Source organism: Saccopteryx leptura, chromosome 3 (genome assembly GCF_036850995.1).
Source record: "Saccopteryx leptura isolate mSacLep1 chromosome 3, mSacLep1_pri_phased_curated, whole genome shotgun sequence".
In the NCBI taxonomy this organism is placed as follows: Eukaryota; Metazoa; Chordata; class Mammalia; order Chiroptera; family Emballonuridae; genus Saccopteryx; species Saccopteryx leptura.
This window is the reverse complement of record NC_089505.1, coordinates 118,280,847-118,296,852: the sequence shown is the minus strand read 5'-3', so window position 1 is coordinate 118,296,852 and position 16,006 is coordinate 118,280,847. Positions and strand designations below refer to the sequence as shown.

The window sequence follows — 16,006 nt, the reverse complement described above, 5'->3', positions numbered from 1 at the left end:
GTTTTGTCCACGATCTTTCTGTCCTGCAGCAGGCACCGTCACGTTCTGAGTTCTTAGTGTCCAGCACAAGCACGACCAAGGGTAGGCATCCAGGAAGTGAGAGGTCTGGCTAAGTCCCGTGAGCCCTTCAGGTTTGACTCAAGCATCTCCTTGGGAAGTCTCTCTTCTCTGACACTCTTTTATTGTTTTCACGCCATCCACCGTTGAGTCCCCACAGCTGTGATGCTCTCTGAACTGTGTGCTCAGAAATACTTGCCAAATGATTGGAAACTTGTGGGCTGACTCCTCTGAGCAGTTGCCAGTTACAGTGTTCTCTCTGCTTGGAATTCTCTTTACTCTTCATTTACCTGCTTGGTTTACTTCAACATTTAAGGGATTCCTAAACATTACATACACTTGCTTACTGAGCTCTTCCAAAAAGCCTTTCTGACCTTCCTCTTTAGGTGATCCTCCTCTCTTTGGTCAATGCATCTATGTGGACCTCTCAGCTCCTAGAGCAAATGGTTCCTGGACCACAGGGACCAGTCCTGACTCATCTCACTGTGGCCATCATCTGGCAGTGCTCGGCATCAGTCTAAGCACAGGCAGCACCTGTAGAAGGCATCATATCTTAGTTAAGAGATCTACCTTGTGAGTAAGCTGGCTAGGATCCCGGCTCTGCCATTAGAGAGCTTGGGCAAGTTCTTATCAGTTTGCTGGTCAGTAAAATGGCTGGCTGAGAAGTCCAGAAATGAGGTTCTGAACTACCTGGCTGAGTTGCCAGGATAGCCACTATGCCCTTAACCCTAGGGGAGAGGCAGGGCAGGCTCCTTAATACATGATATTTGGTATCCAGGCACCTGAACTCTAAAAAGAGGACAGGAAGTTTACAGTGGGGTCTGTCCTTCTCAGCCTCAGTATAACGTCTTCCACCTCCAGTTCACCTAGAAAACAGCCTAAAACAAGAACTAAGCACCGATGTTTTATTTGGGTGGTGTAAACCCAAAGCACTGAGAGCGAGGAAAGGAAAGCAAGGAGGGGAGAACAGGAGATAATACAAGGTGACAGCAGGAGGGGTCCTGCTTCACAAGACCCCAGGAAGCACAACAGGTGTTCTTTGGGCACTTGGGGGACCTCCCCATGGGCTGCACTGTTTGGAGAACTGGTGCCTTCCAGCCATTTATGGGAGGGAAGCAGGAATTTATCTGCCTGGGTCTGTCTCACTTCTCAGGAGTCAAACATTATTACCCCAGGAGCATTAACCCCCACATTTCTGGGGTGCTTGTAGCTACTTGAGATGCCAGATCCCATGCCCTTGCAGTGGGGCATTCCATCCAAGTCTGGAAGTAGTCGGAGGAGGCAGAAATTCTGGGCACGTGGCTAGTAAGTGCTGGATAGAATCTGATTCAAAACATAAGATGTGTCACAAACAGTCCATCCAATACTGTTTTTCTCATTTACCAGAAGAGGAAATATGGCACAGTACTCAAAGACCATTCCCAAGGTCACATGGCTGGTATGGAGTAAATCCAGGATTTGAACGTGGCCTGGCTCTGGAAACGTGGAAGGCCAAGATTAGGAAATTATCTTGGATTTTCTGGAGTAGGCAAAGCAGAGTCACTAAAGGGTTTCAAAGTGGGGAATAACATAAGATAGAGAGCTTTTAAATAAAACTCCCAATGTATTTTGCTCTATCTTCCCATGTGGCTAAACTCAGCAAATGTAGGCGGCCTAAAGACGTAAGGGCATCCAAGACAGTTTTTGAAGAGTCCCTGACAGGGTCCAAAGCACACTGCCTCATAATCCTTCTTGGTCTGCATCTAAGCCTATACCCAACAAAGAGACTAGTCAGTCAGAGGCAGGCACGATCTGGGTGGAGAAGCCAAAATGAGGGGAAGAGGACATTGACCTAAAGACCAGGAGCAGGAAGACCAGCTGTCTGTCCATTGTCTGCCTGTGAATTGGGGGATCCTGGCAAGCGCAGGTGAGTCTTCTGATGTTGCTTGAGATGGTCAGATCTCATGAACTGTCGGCCACACTGATGACATCTATGTGGTCGGTACTTGGTGTGTATTCGCATGTGTCGTCCAAGCTCATCAGAACGGAAGAAAGACCACATACAACCTTCCCACGTACATTTATAGGGCCTCTCACCTGGGAAAGTGACAAGGGAGAAAAGGAATTAAGTAGAGGAATTTAGGCCAGCAGGTGGGAAGGAAGGAGTCTCACTCTATGAGGCAAGAGGATCAAGGTTGAGGAATCAAAACGATAGCACAATCAGCAGCCCCACCATCCTGGTGCAACCATACTGGACTGCAGGAAAGCAAGTCGCTGAGGACAGTGTAGCCTGATCCCAAAGTTGAAGGCTGACAGGCTAAGCATCAGCCATGACAAACCAGTGGCCCAGCACAAATCTAAAGCCCAGAGACTCCTCCACCCCACCCCAACTGCCTGAAGCCTCATTTACCTGTATGTTTGCGTTGGTGACTCACAAGATGGGAGCGCTTAGTGTAAGCTTTTCCACAGTCCTCATACTGGCAGCAGTAAGGCCTTGCAACCAGGGACCTCCTCCTGGGATCCCTTTCCTGAGCCATGCAATTCTGCTCTGCTCTTTGTGGAGCAGGTATGGGCTGCTCAGGGCGGAAGGGGTCTTCCTGGAAGGCTGTCTGGCTAACAAAGGAGCCCTGGGATTCTGAAGTCAGCAGTGATGGGGACCCAGGTGGGGGCATTCTGGAATTGTGGAGATCTCCAGGGGGCAACATCTGAGCCAAAGAAGGGAGCATTGCCTGGCCCTCAGCAGAAGGCATGGGTGAGGTCAACAACATTTTAGGTGTTAAAGAGTCTCTATTAGAAGACATTATTGGGTGGCCAGAATAAGGCATTGTTGGTGCCCTAATGTGGGACATCACTGGGATTCCACTGGGAGCTGTGACTGGTAGCCCATTGAGGGGCATCTCTGGATTCCCCTTGAAGGTCATGGCCATTCCTGGCTCTCCTGAAGATGTCATCTGGGGTCTCTTGAAAATCATTCTTCCTGGTTGAGAAGGAGATATTCCCTGACAGTAAGTCATTTGGGAAGGTAGTAGAGCCACTTGGGGGCAACAGTTCACATCATGCTCAGGCAAGGATACACTGAGATGTGGCCCCATTTCATTTGCATTCTGCATGGGTGCCTCAGCAGAAACCAGAGGGATCCTCTCCAGCTGTGGACACGGAAGGATGTGTTGAATGCCTGATGAGTCATGGTTCCAAGAGGCGTGTACTCTACTGCTTCTGAGAGATGAAGACATGTCCAAGCTGCACACTGACTTCTCAGCATCCTTGGAGTAAGAAAGAGGGAGGGTGTGTGAAATTCATCCTACTTCAAATTCCAGTCTCAAATCCCTCCCCATTGCAAGACTCCACCTGAGCCCAAACCTACATCATCACTTCTTTCAATTATCCTCCCCCTAGGCCATTCTCTAGCCTGGGCTTTTCTGAGATGCAGGTCTGGCTGATAGGACAGTGGAAGCTCAGGTGTGACATATCTCATTTCCTCCTTGTGATGTTTTTGTTTATTATTTCATAAAAAGCAACAGAGAGCAAATATATTCCACAAACTACACTGTCAACAAAACTGAGAAAACTGCCTGACCAGGCGGTGGCGCAGTGGATAGAGCATCAGACTGGGATGCGGAAAACCCAGGTTCGAGACCCCGAGGTCGCCAGCTTAAGCAAGAGCTCATCTGGTTTGAGTAAAAAGCTCACCAGCTTGAACCCAAGGTCGCTGGCTCGAGCAAGGGGTTACTCAGTCTGCTGAAGGCCCACGGTCAAGGCACATATGAGAAAGCAATCAATGAACAACTAAGGTGTCGCAACGAAAAACTGATGCTTCTCATCTCTCTCTGTTCCTGTCTGTCCCTCTCTCTCTCTCTTGCTAAAAAAATAAAATAAATAAAAATAAATAAAAAAAATAAAAAAATTAAAGATGGTAATTTCTCAAAAGAAAGATAAAATTCATCAGAAAAATGCTGCCACAGATCTTTTACACCAATTACAGAATCACAGAGCAGAAATAGAGGAATTCAAGGAAGTTATGTCCTGACAATAGGCTACAATTTATATTAGAGGAGAAGTAGGAGGCCCCTGGAGGGGTTTCTGTGGTATGACATTGCTTCACAAGTCTTTACTTTGTGATTATTCATTAAGCTGCACACTTTTTTTTTTCAGAGACAGAGAGACAGTCAAAAAGAGAGTTAGACAGGAACGGAGAGATAAGAAGCATCAATCATTAGTTTTTCGTTGCGCATTGCGACACCTTAGTTGTTCATTGATTGCTTTCTCATATGTGCCTTGACCACGGGCCTTCAGCAGACCGAGGAACCCCTTGCTCGAGCCAGCGACCTTGGGTCCAAGCTGGTGAGCTTTTCCTCAAACCAGATGAGCCCGCACTCAAGCTGACGACCTCGGGATCTCGAACCTAGATCCTTCGCATCCCAGTCTGAAGCTCTATCCACTGCGCCACCGCCTGGTCAGGCAAGCTGCACACTTTAAATGTTTATAACATTGAACATTTAAGGAAGAACATCAACGTTTTTCCAATTCTTTCCAAAAACTGAAGAAGGGAATACTTTCTAACTCGTTTTATGAAACCATCATTATCTGACAAAATATAGAAACCTGACAAAAACATCACAAGTAAAGAAAACAATAGATCAAAACTGTTATGAATATAGATGCAAAAATCTTTAACAAACACTAGCAAATCAAATCCATCAGCACATTAGCTGATTATCCAACATTAGGAGATAGTGGAATTTATCCCAGAAATGTTGATCAACATGTGAAAATCAATCAATGTAATAAATGAAGGGGAAAAACACATCATCTCAGCTGATGCAGAAAAGGCATGAAATAATTCAACACCTTTTCATGATTAAAAATCACTCAAGCCTGACCAGGTAGTGGCGTAGTGGGATAGAGCGTCAGAGTGGGATGCGGAAGGACCCAGGTGTGAGACCCTGAGGTTGCCAGCTTGAGTGCGGGCACATCTGGCTTGAGCAAAAAGCTCACCAGGGCCTGACCTGTGGTAGTGCAGTGGATAAAGCGTCGACCTGGAAATGCTGAGGTCACCGGTTCGAAACCCTGGGCTGCCCTGGTCAAGGCACATATGGGAGTTGATGCTTCCAGCTCCTCCCCCCTTTCTCTCTGTCTCTCCCTCTCCTCTCTAAAAAAAAATGAATAAATAAATAAATAAATTTATAAAAAAAAAAAGAAAAAAAAAAGCTCACCAGCTTGGACCCAAGGTTGCTGGGTTACTCGGTCTGCTGAAGGCCCGCGGTCAAGGCACATATGAGAAAGCAATCAATAAACAACTAAGGTGTCGCAATGAAAAATGATGATTGATGCTTCTCATCTCCCTCCGTTCCTGTCTGTCTGTCCCTATCTATCCCTCTCTCTGACTCACTCTCTGTCTCTGTAAAAAAAAATTAAAAATAAAAATTACTCAAAAACTAGAAATAGAAAGAAACTTCCAACATAATAAGGGGCGTTCATGAAAAACTCACTGCTAACATACTCAGGTGAAAGACTGCAGGCCTTTCTTTAAGATCAGGAACAAGACAAGTATACCCACTTTTACCTCTTCCATTCAACATTATTGGCCCTGGCCGGTTGGCTCGGTGGTAGAGCATCGGCCTGGTGTGCGGAAGTCCCGGGTTCGATTCCAGGCCAGGGCACACAGGAGAGGCGCCCATCTGCTTCTCCACCCCTCCCCCTCTCCTTCCTCTCTGTCTCTTTCTTCCCCTCCCGCAGCCGAGGCTCCATTGGAGCAAAAGATGGCCTGGGCGCTGGGGATGGCTCCTTGGCCTCTGCCCCAGGCGCTGGAGTGGCTCTGGTCGCGACAGAGCAACGCCCCAGATGGGCAGAGAATCGCCCCCTGGTGGGCGTGCCGGGTGGATCCCGGTCGGGCGCATGCGGGAGTCTGTCTGACTGCCTCCCCGTTTACAGCTTCAGAAAAATACAAAAAAAACCCCAAAAACATTATTATCGGCAGTTCTAGCCAGAGGAATTAAGCAAGAAAAGAATCAAAAAGCATCCAAATTGAAAAAAGAAGAAAAACTATCTGTTCTCAGGTAACACAATCTTATGTGCAGAAAATCTGAACGACTCCATATACACAGACACAAACCTGTTAGAACTAATTAACAAATTCAGCAACATATTAGGATACATATCAATACACAGATGCTACACCATGACAATCAACAGTCTGAAAAGGAAATTAGGAAGACAATTCAATTATGATAGCATAAAAAAATTAAATACTTAGAAATAACCAAAGTTAACTTAATCCCTGAAAACTATAAAACATGCCTGAAAGAAATTAAAGACTTAAATAAATGAAAAGATATGTTCATGGATTAGAGAATTTAAGAGTTATGATGTTGATGTTACCCAAAGCAATTTATAAATTCAACACAATCTCTATCAAAATCCTTTTTGGGGAGCAAAAATAGAAAAATCCACCCTAAAATTCATATGAAATCACACAAAAGTCCAAATAGTAAAAAAAAAAAATCTTAAAAAAGAGCAACAAAATTGGTTAAGTTACACTTGCTCATTCAAAACTTACTACAAAGTTACAATAGTCAAAACAATATGCCTGACCAGGCGGTGGTGCAGTGGATAGAGCATCAGACTGGGATGCCGAGGACCCAGGTTTGAGACCCCGAGGTCACCAGCTTGAGCGCAGGCTCATCTGGTTTGAGCAAAAGCTCACCAGCTTGGACCCAAGGTCACTGGCTCAAGCAAGGGGTTCCTCGGTCTTCTGAAGGCCCATGGTCAAGGCACATATGAGAAAGTAATCAATGAACAACTAAGGTGTTGCAATGCGCAATGAAAAACTAATGATTTTTGCTTCTCATCTCTCCGTTCCTGTCTGTCTGTCCTTGTCTATCCCTCTCTCTGACTCTCTCTCTGTCTCTGTAAAAACAAACAAACAAACAAAAAAACAATATGACATTGGCATTAAGGATAGACCTATAGACCAACAGAAAGAAATAGAGTCCAGAAGTAAACCCTCACATACATGGTCAAGTGATTTTCAACAAGGTTGCCAAGACCATTCAATGGACTATCTTTTCAATAAATGTTGCCATAAAACTCTTAGAAGAAAAGATGGAGTAGCTTTCATGACATTTGATCTGGCAATGATTTCTCAGATTATGTCACCAAAGGCATAAACAAAACAGATAAAATTGGACTTTATCAAAAAAGCTGTTAGCCTGACCAGGCGATGGCACAGTGGATAGAGCGTTGGACTGGGATGCGGAAGACCCAGGTTCGAGACCCCGATGTCGCCAGCTTGAGCACGAGCTCATCTGGGTTGAGCAAAAAAAGCTCACCAGCTCGGACCTAAGGCCCCTGAGCAAAGGGTCACTCGGTCTGCTGAAGGCCCATGGTCAAGGCACATATGAGAAAGCAATCAATGAACAACTAAGGTGTCACAACGAGAAACTGATGATTGATGCTTGTCATCTCTCTCCGTTCCTGTCTGTCTGTCCCTATCTATCCCTCTCTCTGACTCTCTCTCTGTCCCTGTAAAATAAATAATAAATGAAATAAAGAAATACTAAGGAAAAAAAAAAAAAAAAAAAAGCTGTTAGCAAGATGTGAAGAAATTAGAATCCTTGTGCACTGCTATTGGGAATACAAAATGATGTAGCCACTATGGAGAACAGTATAATGGTTCCTCAACAGATTATCATATGTCCAGCTATTCCTCTTATGGGTCTATATCTGTAAGAATTAAAAGCAGGGACTGGACTAGATATTTGTACCACCATGCTCAGAGCAGCATTTTCCACAATAGTAAAAATGTGGAGGCCCTGGCCGGTTGGCTCAGCGGTAGAGCGTCAGCCTGGCGTGCGGGGAACCCGGGTTCGATTCCTGGCCAGGGCACATAGGAGAAGCACCCATTTGCTTCTCCACCCCCCCCCCTCCTTCCTCTCTGTCTCTCTCTTCCCCTCCCGCAGCCAAGGCTCCATTGGAGCAAAGATGGCCCGGGCGCTGGGGATGGCTCCTTGGCCTCTGCCCCAGGCGCTAGAGTGGCTCTGGTTGCAGCAGAGCGACGCCCCGGAGGGGCAGAGCGTCGCCCCTGGTGGGCGGGCCAGGTGGATCCCGGTCGGGCGCATGCGGGAGTCTGTCTGACTGTCTCTTCCCGTTTCCAGCTTCAGAAAAATACAAAAAAAAAAAAAAAAAAAAAATGTGGAAGCTACCCAAGTGTCCATCAAATGATGAATGGATAAACATATATGGAATATCTATCTAACAGAATATTATTCAGCCTTAAAATGGAAGGAAATTCTGGCACATGCTTCAACTGGAGTGAACTATGAAGACATTATGCAAAGTAGAATGTACCAGTCACAAAAGGACAAATAATGTACGATTCCATTTATATGAGGTAGTTAAGGAAGTCAAATCCAAAGAAACAAAGTATAACTTTGGTTTCCCAGGACTGAGGAGTGAGGTGGGGGACAATTAGGAAGTTGCTGTTTAATGGTTAGGGAGTTGCAGTTTTGGAAGATAAGAAAAGTTCTAGAGATAGATGATGGTGATGGTTGCCTAATAATGTGAACGTGCTTAAAGCCACCAAACTATAAACACTTAAATATGGTTATGATATTTTTATATTATGTATATTTTACCACAATTTTGAAAAATGTCTTTTAAAAGTACACAGAGCCTGACCAGGCGGTGGCGCAGTGGATAGAGCAGCGGACTGGGATGCGGAAGGACCCTGGTTCAAGACCCAGAGGTTGCCAGCTTGAGCGCAGGGCTCATTTGGTTTGAGCAAAAGCTCACCGACTTGGACCCAAGGTCACTGGCTCGAGCAAGGGGTTACTTGGTCTGCTGAAGGCCTGCGGTCAAGGCACATATGAGAAAGCAATCAATGGACAACTAAGGTGTCGCAAAGCACAACAAAAAACTAATGATTGATGCTTCTCATCTCTCCATTCCTGTCTGTCTGTCCCTGTCTATCCCTGTCTCTGCTAAAAAAAAAAAATCACACAGAAGGGGTCTCCAAATTTGTGAAAATTTGAGAATCAAAAAGAATGTTGATTTCAAAAGATTGAATCTATGAAAATTTATGAGCCAAAAGTAACAAAGGGTCAGCTCCTACCCCAGCTTTACGCATTGCGAATTGACGCAAAAGAATTCAGCATTTATTCTGTCTCTCCGGGAGAAAACTATTATTTTTAAATCACCAAATGATTCTAGTTGTTTAGGGAAAATCCTATTTTACAGAAGAATACATGGTAATAAATGTAGAGGGAATGGTAGAATTAAAATATCATTACTTTGGCTTTTAAGATACCTAGAGGCAGAAAAAGCCCAATAAAGATCAGGGGAACTACCAGCTTTTAGGATACACCCTTAAAGGCTCCAATGCCCCAAAGGGGTCTCATAGGATGCCATCTGGATCCTGCTTCAATAGTGGAAAGGAAGGTCATTGAGCTAAAGCCTGCCAGGCTTACACGCCTCTGCTGTGAGGAAACAGGGACACTGGAAGGTGGGCTTCCCCCTCGCTCCTCTAAGGGAGGGTTCAGTCTCTTCCAGCCCTGCTCCAGCCATCTATGACCTAACCTTGCCCAGAAAGCTGGGGTTTGCCACTGAAGGCTGAAGGTGCCCAGGGCCGTCGGCCCCATCTACGACACTGTGGACGAGTCTAGGGTATTTCTTCCAAGAAGCAGGTAAACTGATCTCATTTGTACAAGGGCCACTTAACTATGTCTTGCCTGAATAGTCAGGTTTTTTTATTCTTCCCTCAAAGATCTCTGTTGTGGGTGTTGATAGTCCTATTTTCTGCTGCTTTGCTTAATATATAGTGTTTCCTTTATCCCTCCTACCTCAATGCCCCACTCATATTTCAGGCTGGGACCTACTCCTAATTTAGAGCTCTCTTTCCTCCTTTTGCCAACTTGTATTATGAATTTACCTTTGCCACCCAGCTTAGTGTATCCCAAGGTTCTCTTTACCATGCCACAGTCACAGAGCTCCAGGGAAAAGCAACCTGGTCTCAACTCTCCAGGCAGAGGAGAACAGAAGCTCCATATCCACGCATGCTGCAAATGGCTTTTTCCAGTCTACCTGAATCATTACCAGCTAGAAGCAGCGGTCATTGGGACTTGGACATGAGCTGCAAAGTATAGAATGGTGACAACAATTCCAGTGCCATGCGGACTTTTCCTGTGGGGAACTTTCCTGGACTCCTGCTCCCTGTGACAGCTCCTAACAGACTGAACTGTGGTTGGGTTGCATTTTTCAGGGATTTGGCATGGTGATGAGGCCAACTTGGACTTGGTGAACATGTTAAGGACACTACTCTTTTATGGATCCTTGCTGTATTGGCCAAGAGTTTGCTTAAAGGCTTTTAATCACTGTAAAAAAAAATAGAGGTCTGGATGAAGAAGATGGGGCACATATACACCATGGTATACTATTCAGCTAGGAGAAATGGTGACATCGGATCACTTACAGCGGAATGGTGGAGTCTTGGTAGCATTGTGCGGGGGTGAAATAAGCGAATCAGAAAAAAACAGGAACTGCAGGATTCCATACATTGGTGGGACATAAAAGCGAGACTAAGAGGCATGGACAGGAGTGTGGTGGTTATGGGGGGTGGGGGGAGGGAAGGAGGGAGAGGGGGAGGGGTACAGAGAGAACTGGATGGAGGGTGGCAGAGGACGATCTCTCTTCGGGTGATGGGTATGCAACAGAACTAAATGACAAGATAACCTGGAAATGTTTTCTTTGAATGTATGTACCCTGATTTATTGATGTCACCCCATTAAAATAAAAATTTATTTATAAAAAAAATCATTACTTTACAACCCCTAATGAAACTTTTGGTTGGAGAAAATGAGTATTTTCACCAGTAGGTGAAAGCTTGGTGGGGAACTGGAACATTTGGATGCATCCAAAGTAACAGTACACAGATTACTTTCTGACTGCAAGGCTAAAGATAAACTTGAATGGAGAGAGCATTCAAGATTTTTGTTACCTTAATTCCAGGGCCAAGCTGAAAGTCAGCAAATGTGAAGAGCCGGGTGAGCCTTCTGATATAACACAAGATGAAGTTTACTGAACCTATGAGACAGTCTTACCAAAAATCAAGAACCCAATTAAGCCTGACCAGGCAGTGGCACAGTGGATAGAACATCGGACTGGGACGCTGAGGACCCAGATTTGAAACCCCGAGGTTACCTGCTTGAGCACAGTTTGAACAAGGCTCACCAGCTTGAGCTAGGGGTCACTCGGTCTGTTGTAGCCCCCTGGTCAAGGCACAGATGAGAAAGTAATCAATGAACAACTAAGGTGCCGCAACAAATCAAATGCTTATCTCTCTCCCTTTCCGTCTGTCTGTCCCTATCTGTCCCTCTCTCTGTCTCTATCACACACAAAAATAAATAAAAATTTAAAAATCCAATTAAGCTTTAAGATCTCATTTTATTCGGAAGTAATAAAAAGATAGAATGCCAAGCTAAATGATACCATGAGAAAGTAATCTGATAAATCCACAAGAAGGAACATGAAAAAGGCAAGTTACTCAGGCAAAAAGAAAACCATTCTGATTTCAAAGAGATCCAAAGGATACCGCAACCGGATACAATGTGTGGTATGAAATTGGATCCTCGCTTGGACATATCAGCTAAAGCAGTGGTCCCCAACCCCCCAGCCGCGGACTGGTACCGGTCCGTGGGCCATTTGGTACCAGTCTGCAGAGAAAGAATAAATAACTTACATTATTTCCGTTTTATTTATATTTAAGTCTGAACGATGTTTTATTTTTAAAAAATGACCAGATTCCCTCTGTTACATCCGTCTAAGACTCACTCTTGACGCTTATCTTGGTCACGTGATACATTTATCCGTCCCAACCTAAAGGCCAGTTCGTGAAAATATTTTCTGACATTAAACTGGTCCATGGCCCAAAAAAGGTTGAGGACCACTGAGCTAAAGGATATTTTAGGGACAACTAAGAGAATTTGAATAAGAATTGCACTAAGATGACATTTAAGAGATCATCTAACCATCAATTTTGATAGGTTTGATTTTTTTTTTTTATTCAGTGAGAGGTGGGGAGGCAGGCAGACAGGCTCCTGCATGCCCCCTGACCAGGATCCTTGCAGCAAACACCCTAGGGGTGGGGGTGCTCTGTCCATCTTGGGCTGCTGCTCAGTTGCTAAGCTATTTTAGCCTCTGGGGTGAGGCCATGGAGCTATCCTCAGCATGGGACCAACTTGCTCAAATCATTTGAGCCATGGTTGCAGGATGGGAAGAGAGAGAGAGAGAGGAAGAGAGAAAGAGAAGGAGAGAAGTGGGGAAGTAGATGGGCACTTCTGTGTGCCCTAACCAGGAAAAGAACCCGGGACTTCCACAATCTGGACCGATGTTCTACCACTGAGCCAACTGGCCAGGGCTCGGTTTGATAATGCTTTGACTATGGAGGGAAAAAAAAGTCTTTAAACCTTAAAAGTGTTGAGGAGCCTGACCTGTGGTGGCGCAGTGGATAAAGCGTCAACCTGGAAATGCTGAGGTCACCGGTTTGAAACCCTGGGCTTGCCTGGTCAAGGCACATATGGGAGTTGATGCTTCCAGCTCCTCCCCCTTGTCTCTCTCTCCTCTCTCTCTCTCTGTCTCTCTCTCTCCTCTCTAAAATGAATGAAAAAAAAAAAGTGTTAAGGAGCTCCTCTTTTCCTCAACACTATATGCTCAGCAACTAGCATAAGTAGACAGGTAATATGCCCCAGATAAATAATGGGTATTTATCTGGGGCCTAATACTAATAGATGAGTATTTCTGGAGTGTCCATCCCCTTTTCCCTCCAAGTTTCTTATTTTTCTGATCCTTCACAGTCAAACTTTTTTTTTTTTTTTTTTTTTTGTATTTTTCCGAAGCTGGAAACGGGGAGAGACAGTCAGACAGACTCCCGCAAGCGCCCGACCAGGATCCACACGGCACGCCCACCAGGGGGCGACGCTCTGCCCACCAGGGGGCGACGCTCTGCCCACCAGGGGGCGATGCTCTGCCCCTCCGGGGTGTCGCTCTGCTGCGACCAGAGCCACTCTAGCGCCTGGGACAGAGGCCAAGGAGCCATCCCCAGCGCCCGGGCCATCCTTGCTCCAATGGAGCCTCGCTGCGGGAGGGGAAGAGAGAGACAGAGAGGAAGGAGAGGGGGAGGGGTGGAGAAACAGATGGGCGCTTCTCCTGTGTGCCCTGGCCGGGAATCGAACCCGGGACTTCTGCACGCCAGGCTGACGCTCTACCACTGAGCCAACCGGCCAGGGCCACAGTCAAACTTTTTGGAAAATATCTAAACTCACCTTACCACTTCCTTACCTATTATTCCCCCAAATTCACTCTGGTCCCCATCACTCCATAGAATGAACTTGCATAAAGATCACCAATGGCGGCCCTGGCCGGTTGGCTCAGTGGTAGAGCGTCGGCCTGGTGTGCAGAATTCCCGGGCAGGGCACATAGGAGAAGCGCCCATCTGCTTCTCCACCCCTCCCCCTTTCCTTCCGCTCTGTCTCTCCATTGGAGCAAAGATGGCCCAGGCGCTGGGGATGGCTCCTTGGCCTCTGCCCCAGGCGCTACAGTGGCTCTGGTCGCAACAGAGCGATGCCCCGGAGGGGCAGAGCATCGCCCCTGGTGGGCGTGCCGGGTGGATCCCGGTCGGGCGCATGCGGGAGTCTGTCTGACTGTCTCTCCCCATTTCCAGCTTCAGAAAAATACAAAAAAAAATTAAAAAAAAAAAAAAAAAAAAAAAAAAGATCACCAATGGGGGGAAAAAAAATCACCAATGTCCTCCATGTCACTAAACCTAAAACCTTGTCAGACTCCTTTCTGCCTGAACTTTCAGGAGCTTGAGTCTCCTGGCTACACTCTTCTTGAAATGTTTCCTTCCCGTGGCCTCAGGAACACATTTGTAGGAACACCTTGACACACTTGCCTAGTCCTAGATTTCTCCTTCCCTTCTCTCCAGCCTGCCTCCTTCTTAGTCTCCTTTCCCAGGTGCTATCTTTCTCATGCTAATGATCCATTTCTGTTTATTTTCCAATTATTCTTCAAACAATAGCTCCAGGGCTGATCTCTCCTGAATCTCCAGCTGCCTAATGCTCAGATCCATAAGGAAGGATAGCCCACAGGCACTCTGGACTGTGTCCAAAATTCCTGATCATCCTTACCCACCCCCAAGGCACTCCCAAGGAGAAAAATAAAAAACTTAATCCTGTTTCTGCTGCTCCTGTCCTCTCTCAGAAAATGTCATGATTCTCACCAGAAAGCTGTTAAATTGTCTCGGATCCTCCCTCACTACCTAGATCAAAGTAATTACCAGTTCTTGGGGTGTCCACCTCCGAAGCATCTCCAGGATACCCATCGCCACTTTCACCTCTCTAGTTAGGCCACCGTTTTAATTTCCACTTGGATTATCACAATAGCTTTCTAACTATTGCCTTGAATTCTGCCCGTAACCACCAGAACACACTTTGGAAAAAATGGAAATCTAACCCTGGCCGGATAGCTTAGTTGGTTAGAAGCATCAGCCTGATACACAAAGGTTACAGATTTGCCCTGCTCAGGACACATACAGGAACAGATCGATGTTTCTGTTTCTCTCTTCCTTTCTCTCTAAAATCAATCGATACATTTTTTAAAAAAAGAAAATCTAAGTTTGAAAAAATACAAATCTAATTGAGATTGATCATGGTTAAACTCATCAAGGGCTTCTTCCTGCTCTTGCAATAACCAACTCAAGCCCTACATGACCTCCACGGTGCCAGAATCCGTGCCTCGCCTCTCCTGGGGCCACTCCCCATCACTCTCTTGGCCTTCTTTCATAGCCCATCTCTCACTTCTTCTCAGCTCAGGACCTGCAAACCCTTCACCCAACCAGTCCCCCAGTCCCAAACCAGAGTGTCCACTGTCTTCTCCGTGTCCTAAACCGGATCAAACGCCTCTGCTGTTTGCCCCCGGAAGTCCCTGTACTTCTCCGTCACAGTACATACACTTTCAATCATTCAGTGATTTATTAATAAAATGGTAATCATGTCTCATAGGAAACCAACCATGTATTCCCAGGGTTTCACAAAGGCCTGCCATTTTGTAGGGCTCTAATAAATAGTTAATTTTTCCTCCCTACACGCGTCCCACTGAATTGCTAACTTTGCCTTCTTTCCTCAGCACTCAAATCCCTCTCTCCTGGTGGCTAACAGGCGTTAAGGCTCGGTGAATATTAATTGAATAAAGAAATGGGATTATTTTTTGCAATTACATTTACTATAATGACTCATGACCTCGCATCCCTCCCAACCCCGTCCCTCCAACTCCTCTGGCCCAAACCTCTGCTCCGCTCCACTTCCCACGCGCGGCCCCAGGGCTGATGCCTGACCCACCTCTGTGAACTGCTGCAGGGCCGCCTGCCACTGGCTCAGCCCCTCGAACTCGTGCTCCATCTCAGCCTGGGTTCCGCTACACCTCGAAACTGTGTGCAGGTCTATCTCAAAGCAGAGCAAAGCAGAGCCCAGCCACCTTGTCGTCGCAAGTCGTGTGTCGCATATCACCACGCCACAATGACAGCGTTCCACTGCTGCCGGCTGGCGCTGGTGGGGGGCGGGGTCAAGGGCCGCACCCACGGACCCACCCAGCAGCCGTAACCCCACCCTGTCTGACTGCAGGTCAAATCAGGGCCACGACCTCAGACCTTCACCACGTCTTACGTCCGCCCCACCCACCACCCTATCCATCCTTCACCTGAGCATCCTAGGCCTAAATGGAGGTGGGGACACAGGTTTCAGACTGCAGCCTGGCTTTGTTGACCTCTGAATGGAGAAGCCTCAAAGGAGACTGGAGAGAGAGGCAGATCCGGCCGTAGGGCCTCTGCAGACTGGAGAGCTTACACCGTCACCCAACCAGGTCCCGGCTCTTGTTGTATAAGCTCCGGGAGGCCCGGATCTTCTACACTAGAGACGCCTGCCCC

General features: G+C 46.5%; 1 protein-coding gene across 1 annotated transcript; it reads right to left on the bottom strand.

The window, feature by feature from the left end:
• Positions 1-1,888: 1,888 nt before the first annotated feature.
• KLF17 (KLF transcription factor 17) lies at positions 1,889-15,482 on the bottom strand. Its single transcript, XM_066372651.1, has 3 exons — positions 15,423-15,482; positions 2,447-3,299; positions 1,889-2,133 (listed from the first exon to the last, which is right to left on the bottom strand). The coding sequence occupies exons 1-3, from the start codon at positions 15,480-15,482 to the stop codon at positions 1,889-1,891; spliced, it is 1,158 nt and encodes a 385-aa protein (XP_066228748.1).
• Positions 15,483-16,006: the final 524 nt, after the last annotated feature.